This window comes from Salmo trutta, chromosome 5 (genome assembly GCF_901001165.1).
Source record: "Salmo trutta chromosome 5, fSalTru1.1, whole genome shotgun sequence".
Taxonomy (NCBI): Eukaryota; Metazoa; Chordata; class Actinopteri; order Salmoniformes; family Salmonidae; genus Salmo; species Salmo trutta.
Genome location: NC_042961.1, coordinates 4,261,018 through 4,269,581, shown reverse-complemented (window position 1 = coordinate 4,269,581; position 8,564 = coordinate 4,261,018). Strand labels below are relative to the sequence as shown.

The 8,564-nt window shown below is 47.0% G+C and overlaps 1 protein-coding gene across 4 annotated transcripts in view; it reads right to left on the bottom strand.

Moving 5' to 3' along the window:
* Nucleotides 1–1,781: 1,781 nt before the first annotated feature.
* The window catches only part of LOC115193529 (protein FAM135A), a 52,129-nt gene continuing 45,346 nt past the window's right edge, over nt 1,782–8,564 (bottom strand). For all 4 annotated transcript variants that reach the window (XM_029752237.1, XM_029752238.1, XM_029752239.1 and 1 more), the window contains 5 exons: nt 8,425–8,522; nt 5,930–6,081; nt 4,732–4,842; nt 4,457–4,570; nt 1,782–3,795 (listed from right to left, as the gene is read on the bottom strand). In XM_029752237.1, coding sequence (XP_029608097.1) covers nt 3,590–3,795; nt 4,457–4,570; nt 4,732–4,842; nt 5,930–6,081; nt 8,425–8,522 — 681 coding nt within the window. In that variant the 3' untranslated portion in view covers nt 1,782–3,589. The remainder of the gene's footprint in view (nt 3,796–4,456; nt 4,571–4,731; nt 4,843–5,929; nt 6,082–8,424; nt 8,523–8,564) is intronic.

Genomic DNA, 8,564 nt, shown 5'->3' with positions numbered 1-8,564 from the left:
CTGGATGATTCAGCATGATTGACATCATGCTAATTTCATTACTCACCACTATAATATGCTAATATAGCCCATCAACGTGAGAAAATATTTTTTAGAAATATTTAATGGTAATTATAAATTAGATATTCTTAGAATCCAATTAATCAAATTGAAATGGAAAACAAGTCTAAAATTTGCCTCCCTAATTTAAATGATATGAGAATGTATTTTCTAATTTGATGTTGAAAAATTAAGGAAGTCTAACCTTCCCTGAACTAAAAAGACAACCTTGTATCTCCACCATGTCCTATGAGCTAGCCATGCTGCATTCAGTTTCAAGGCTCGTTAATTGTCTGGGTAAATAATCCAGGGAATGCAACAATAATGAATGTTTGAGCCAGTCTGGCAGGGTTTACTCCAATAAGAGACAGATTACCCAGATTAGCATTAGTTCATATGAGATTATAGCTAATTAGGTCCACAGTCTAAGACCATACTGCTGTCTCCATATCAACCTGTTGATTTATATTGTTATCTAGTTTAGCTAATGGTTGTGATTAGATTTTCTAACAGATGCTTTAATGGTATAGGAGGGTTTCGAGGACACAGATTAAGGCTAGTCTTGAACTAATAGGTAATTTCAAGGGATATTCTCTGGAGTTAGATTACATGTTTAAGCAGTTGCTACTTTCCTGACAATCATCTGACACATATATACTACATAACACCTGTCTGAGAGAAAGAAAACAGCCCCAGTCCTCTTATCAAGCCTTAATTAGACTGTGTGAGATGTTTAACAACTTTGCAGTCTGCTGGTAGACAGGATGTGTAAAAGAGGGTTTGTAAGGCCATGGATGGATAAACTGCCCCCAGGACTGTGATCTCTGGACAGTACTGTTGACAGACTCACACCTGGTGTTGTTGTATTTGGTTTCCCTGGCCCTGTTGACCTTTCCTTCAAGTCAAGAAAAGATGGCCATCCATTGTCTACTTCCCGTCATCTCAGGGGGAGATGAGCCTAATAACACCGTCACCCCTCATCTATCGCCCTCTGACCCCTACACCCCCACTCCTCTTTCTTGCAGTCAGCTAAACATAGTTTAGTCCCTTTGGAGGACTGTCTCATTTAGGAACACATTACGTCATCCCACAATGCCCCTCTGCTCTCTGAAAGGGGGCGTCGAGAGAGGAGAGACTGGGGTAAAAGGGGAGGCGTTTGTGTGGTGAGTGTGTGTGGAGAGGGAGGTCAATTGGGGCTCCATTGTGTTACCATGGGCGACAACATTCCTAAAATCAGCTGGTTGCAACAGGCTTTTATAATTTACTCCAAACAGGGGCAAGGGAGAGGGGTAAACTAGGCTTGTAGACACTGAATAAATGGGATAGCCTACTAAAAAATGTCCATTCACACATTCCTAGGACGGTTGACTGTCATTTGTTTTACACCACAACCTCAAATAATGAGGTAATCCCAAATCCATCAAACATTTCAACCAGAGACACTTTATTTGATGGCGGAATAAAATTGCCTTATTTGTTTTTAGCCTACTCCATTGCCATTTCATTGTCAGCCATCTTGCCGTTGGCATGACAGTTCAATAAGGAGTTGGCAAGAGAGCAGACCCAGACTGGGATCCAGGCTCGTCCTCTTCAAGTCTAGATAACCTTTTCATCCAGTTTTTTCTCTGGCAGGGAAAGGTGATCATCTTGCAGTGGAATCCACATACACTGCCATCTAGTCAAACATTTGGGTTCTTAACTTTCAACCAAATTGCATAAATGAGCAAAAAAAGACCAACAAATATTTATAATACATTTATTTAATGGTAAAGAGTGCAATGATACAAACCATTTTCACAAAGAAATGAGAAGTTGATTTTATATCTAAAAACAATACTCATGTTAAAAACCATAAATAATACACCCACCCATCCATGACAACAAAACATAAATACTCTCCATGAACCAAGATATGTGCTATTCATAAGTACTGACTCTTGGCTACACCCCACCTTTACATCTGGGTCGTATTCATTTGGCACCAGGCGGAAGAAAACACAATCAAAACAGGGTTCTTCCCTACATGAACTTGTCCAATAAGCAAGGCTTTCTTTTCTTTCTGTTAGAAAACGTTTTGCTACGGTGAGCCCTAATGAACACGACCCTTCTGGCTATAACAGTTGAACAAGTTTATTTAAAACCCCTTGTAATAAAATGTTCTCATGCTTTAATCAAGCAAGGCTCGTATAATGTTCCCAACACCAGGTTGGGTTTAGTGTTGTGCACGATGCTGTAACGGCAAAGTAACAGCATACAGTATAAAACCTAGCTCTGGTCCATTGCGCAACGAGTTGTCTCTTCCCCTGTTCAGGAAGGCTCAGCGCCAACAACCTGCACCGAACGCCCTGGTCCAGAGCTATAGAAAACCGCAAAGCCTTATAAGTCCCAGGCTGCATTGTCCGAGTTACAATCAAATTGATTCCGTGAAGTTAGTTCGACTAGACTGGAAGCCTTTACCTTTGTAAAATGAAAAAATAACACAAATGAAAATTCTGATAGTAAAATATGTACTTAGTAAAAATGACCATCCTCAGTAGAAAATCTGGTTTTTATACAGTTGTGGTGCAAATTAATGCAAGAGTATAATAGTTTGACTTTACGACTAATTTGTTGTTGTTGAAGAAAATGCACCTTTTAAATAAAGGTGAGGACGATATGAGAAGATGAGTTCGCTCACCATTTTTAGCAGCTACATTTCCAGATCGGTATTGCAATCGTCTTAATAAATGAATGGTTTGAACAAAACCATGTGAAAATATAACAATTTCATAGATAAATAACACTGAAAAGACTACAATATGATAAGGAAAACCATCCCCCCACCACAAGTACATTCATAAAATCAACTTGAAATCATCCTTTGAAAAATGGAAGTAGAACAATAAAAATTAGGAACATTCACTAATAAACCGATAAAAAAATTAACTAAAAAAAAGAAAAATAAACACTGATATTAGAATTCTGACCTTCCATATGGAAGCAGATGCATCTATAAAACCATACGCGTCAACCAGATACAATATTGAGAACTGGGTTTTGGATGCAGTGAGGTAATATAAGCTACACATGATAGAAACAGCATCACTAGATTGATGGTCTAGTAATTCTATTCTATGTATGCTCCACGTTCACCTCTCTTCCCCTCTCCCTCCAGCCACAGGTTTTATTTGCTAGCCTGGTCCCAGATCAGTTTGTGCAGTCTTGTCAACTTCTATGGTCATTGGGTGGAGATGGGCAGAGATCTCACTTCAGCACCACTGACATGGTCTTAAATGTGTAAACTCCTTCCACCCGGTGACCTCCACAGGATACAATGCATACATTTTTTTGGCATGTCAATGACTATAGGAGTTGACCAAAACAGATATGGGACCATGTTATTGATTGGGAGGCCCCCATTCTCCCTCCTCCAGACATTGATTTGATTGGGTGGCCACTTCTACTTCCTACTGAAAAAATGTCCCTCCGCTCCAGCCATTGGTTAGATTGGTAGAGCCCCACTCCCATCCCCCCTTCCAGCCATTGGTTGGATTCATAGACCCCTCCTCTCCTACTGAAAGAACTTCAGGCCTGCGACCAGGAAGAACTTCTCCAGGAAGATTTCCGAGTCGAGGACGGCGATGTGTGCTGCTCGGCCAATCAGGGAGTTGGCGGTGTTGGGCAGGGCGTGGATGACATCATAACGCACCAGGTTACAGTCTCTGTTCTGGAGCACCGGCAGCAACAGGTTCTCTATCATCTCTACATATACCGAACCTGGGAGAGGGGGAGGGGGAGGGAGAGAGGAGGGGAGAGGGAGGGAGAGAGGGAGAGAGGGGGAGAGGGGGAGAGGGGGATAGGGGGAGAGAGAGGGGGAGAGGGGGAGAGAGAGGGAGAGAGGGAGGGGGAGAGGGAGAGAGGGAGGGGGAGAGAGAGGGAGAGAGAGAGGGGGAGAGGGGGAGAGAGAGAGGGGGAGAGGGGGAGAGAGAGGGGGAGAGAGAGGGAGAGAGGGAGAGGGGTAGAGGGGGAGAGATGGATAGGGGGAGTGAGAGGGAAAGTGAGAAAGAGGGAGGGGGAGTGCGAGAGGGGGAGAGGGCGAGAGACAGAAAGGGAGTAAAAGAGAAAAAGGGAGTGACAGAGAGAATAAGAAGAATAAACTCCATTTAGAAGCGTGTGCATACATTTTACATCTGGGTGGCCCGGGAATCAAACCCACAATCCTGGTGCTGCAAGGGCTCTAACCAACTGAGCCATACACGACAACAACCAATCAAATGTATTCATGAAGCCACTTCGACATCAACAGCCTAGCAAAGCCCCAACAGCAAGCAGCAGCAAGAGGAACCAGGCTATTGGTCCAGTAGCTTGTCTACACTGTGAACAAATGTCCTGTAGGACACATGTTTGTGGCCTGCTCTGATAAATATGTAGGGCCCACCTGTTTGTTTGTCCTTCAGGGCCGTCTTACACATCTCTATCCTGGCTGAGTGATACGGGACGTAACGATCCTGCAGAGAGCCCACTAACACCACGTTCCTGAAGTGATGAAGACCTGCCACAACACATTGACACAGCACACCTGTTATTCATGGAACAATAGACAGCAAGCTTCATTTAAATGCCCAGCAGAACAGATGGATACCAGGCGTTAACAATGTAACAAATCGCACTGTAAAAAACAACAACAAATGATCTTTACTCTGCTCAACTCACCAGATTTCTTGCTCAGCTTGTAGAGGAAGGTCTGTCTGGGATCAGAGTGGTCTCTGCAGGTCAGCTGGAGCAGGGAGCCAGACTTCTTCCACTTCTGCATGAACCACAGGCCTGGAGGGAGGAAGGAGGAGGAATACAGGGGTTAAAGACTGACTAAATCAACCAGGGAGAGGAAGACTTGTTTCCTTGAGTGAGCGTAGCACACTGCCGTAGTTAAAAGGAAATATTCCTTCAACATTTTCACCGTACACTTTCCTGGAATAGTATTCATCATTTTATTTATTTTAAATTGTAAGTTAGGAGCTTTTTAAATGGAATGTTGTATCCTGTGTTTTTAAAGTATTGTCTAAATGTCTCCTCCGCTTCCTCCTGCATGCATTGTAGCCTGCCTCAGCCTCACCACTGAGCACCACATCCCTGTCTGGCTCAGTAACCTCCTCTCTGTAAAGCACAGTTACTACAAATTAGTAACCTATTTAAATGATCCGTTTAAATGTTAGCTTCTGACATCATCCTTCTAACTGGCTAAGTACTACTAGCCAGAGCCCTTCAGCTTTACTGCAATAGAAGTCTCTGCAGGCAGCTAGCCACCTGACTGACTGACATAGCCCATCTATAAGTGACTATCAGTTGTCACACTCATTCTCATAGAGTGGGTTTTTGCTTGTTTGGTGGATGTCTGTAGACACTGCAGGAGTCACGGGACGGTTTTAAAACTGCCTTTTGTACGGCATCTCGCAAACACATTGCGAGCATGAACTAAATAAATCTAATAAGGCAGGATATTTGTCAGATTCTTCAAAATCCCAACTGGTGGCCAGTGGGCCGAATTTGGCCCATGGATGGTTTTATTTGCCCCCCCCAATTTTTCTGAGCAAAAATAAATAAATACAAATTGTGTGAGGAATTTTCATCGTTGGACATAAAAGATGCTAAAAACACCAGGAAAACAGCTCCAAATGAAGTGAATTGAAGAAATCTGTTCAAGTATTCCCACGCATAAAACAGACACGATCTTATACAAATATAAGCAAGGTTTGAAACTGCTGTGTTTTAGTCAAACATTATATTTGGGCTTCTTGCAGTCAATTTGCATATTATTTCTAATTGTTCTGGCGCTCCAGAGAAGAAAGAAATCGGTCCCTGGCTGAATCTAGGTGATGATCCCTGCTGTAGAGGGTATAGTGTAGAGAGATACCTGTGTTGACCAGAGCAGAGCTGTTGTACAGGGTACCCAGGTGAGGTCCAGACAGAGAGAGGAAGGTGTGAAGTCTGCTCAGGTAACATTTAAACCTGGGTCTGGTCAGTACTGAACGAACTATCAGGTTCCCCAGGGAGTGGCCTACGAAGCTGAGAAACAGAGAATATAGATACAGCTCAGAGATCACGCAGGAGCTCAAATCAAACAAGGCAACAGTAAACATGTCGTCCCCCACGAATGACGCAGCCCCCCTATAGCTTGGGCCAATCAGTGTCCTTTTGTAAATGCCGGATCTCTATGGCAAGATGCATCATTCACCCAAGTTTCCTCAGAATTGGGCCAGTGGTTTCTGAGATTTCATGAGGGACTAATGTATTAAAGGACCGAGACAGATCCCCTCCCTGATTTCATGGTGGGGGACAATTAAATATGTCTGATGTGGAGAGCACTGTTATACAACAGGGGGCATCTCAATAGTATTAAGCTGATTCAACTTCTTGTCTCCTTTCCTCCATCTGCACTGATGGAAAAGGGGTGACTGACTGGACAGTGGGAACGGGGTGACTGGCTGGACAGTGGGAACGGGGTGACTGACTGGACAGTGGGAACGGGGCGACTGACTGGACAGTGGGAACGGGGTGACTGACTGGACAGGGCGAACGGGGCGACTGACTGGACAGTGGGAACGGGGCGACTGACTGGACAGTGGGAACGGGGCGACTGACTGGACAGTGGGAACGGGGCGACTGACTGGACAGTGGGAACGGGGCGACTGACTGGACAGTGGGAACGGGGCGACTGACTGGACAGTGGGAACGGGGCGACTGACTGGACAGTGGGAAAGGGGTGACTGACTGGACAGTGGGAACGGGGTTCCTGACTGGACAGTGGGAACGGGGTGACTGACTGGACAGTGGGAAAGGGGTGACTGACTGGACAGTGGGAACGGGGCGACTGACTGGACAGTGGGAACGGGGCGACTGACTGGACAGTGGGAACGGGGCGACTGACTGGATTGGGCGAACGGGGCGACTGACTGGACAGTGGGAAAGGGGTGACTGGCTGGACAGTGGGAACGGGGCGACTGACTGGACAGTGGGAACGGGGCGACTGACTGGACAGTGGGAACGGGGCGACTGACTGGACAGTGGGAACGGGGCGACTGACTGGATTGGGCGAACGGGGCGACTGACTGGACAGTGGGAAAGGGGTGACTGGCTGGACAGTGGGAACGGGGCGACTGACTGGACAGTGGGAACGGGGCGACTGACTGGACAGTGGGAACGGGGCGACTGACTGGACAGTGGGAACGGGGCGACTGACTGGACAGTGGGAACGGGGCGACTGACTGGACAGTGGGAACGGGGCGACTGACTGGATTGGGCGAACGGGGCGACTGACTGGACAGTGGGAAAGGGGTGACGGACTGGACAGTGGGAACGGGGCGACTGACTGGACAGTGGGAACGGGGCGACTGACTGGACAGTGGGAACGGGGCGACTGACTGGACAGGGCGAACGGGGCGACTGACTGGACAGTGGGAACGGGGCGACTGACTGGACAGTGGGAACGGGGTGACTGACTGGACAGTGGGAACGGGGTGACTGACTGGACAGTGGGAACGGGGCGACTGACTGGACAGTGGGAACGGGGCGACTGACTGGACAGTGGGAACGGGGCGACTGACTGGACAGTGGGAACGGGGCGACTGACTGGACAGTGGGAACGGGGCGACTGACTGGACAGTGGGAACGGGGCGACTGACTGGACAGTGGGAACGGGGCGACTGACTGGACAGTGGGAACGGGGTGACTGACTGGACAGTGGGAACGGGGCGACTGACTGGACAGTGGGAACGGGGCGACTGACTGGACAGTGGGAACGGGGTGACTGACTGGACAGTGGGAACGGGGTGACTGACTGGACAGTGGGAACGGGGCGACTGACTGGACAGTGGGAACGGGGCGACTGACTGGACAGTGGGAAAGGGGCGACTGACTGGACAGTGGGAACGGGGCGACTGACTGGACAGTGGGAAAGCCAATTCATGGATGCTAGAGATCCACTATGTTGCTTCAACCCATTATTACTTCTTTCCATCAGCGCAGATGAAGAAGAGGAGAGGGACACTCTTCAGCACCCATAGTAGTCAGACTGGGCAAGAAGAGACGGTGAGGTTGTAGAGCTGAAGAACCCATATGTACCTGATCTTAGAGACGGTGAGGTTGTAGAGCTGAAGAACCCATATGTACCTGATCTTAGAGACGGTGAGGTTGTAGATCTGAAGAACCCATATGTACCTGATCTTAGAGATGGTGAGGTTGTAGATCTGAAGAACCCATATGTACCTGATCTTAGAGACGGTGAGGTTGTAGATCTGAAGAACCCATATGTACCTGATCTTAGAGATGGTGAGGTTGTAGATCTGAAGAACCCATATGTACCTGATCTTAGAGACGGTGAGGTTGTAGATCTGAAGAACCCACATGTACCTGATCTTAGAGACGGTGAGGTTGTAGATCTGAATGTACTGAACTATTTCATCCAACAGCCGGTCTGTCATCTGCTCAAAGTCAGCAAACGTGTCATTCTGTGGGGAAAACAACAAAAAGTCAGACCTAAAGTTCTACAG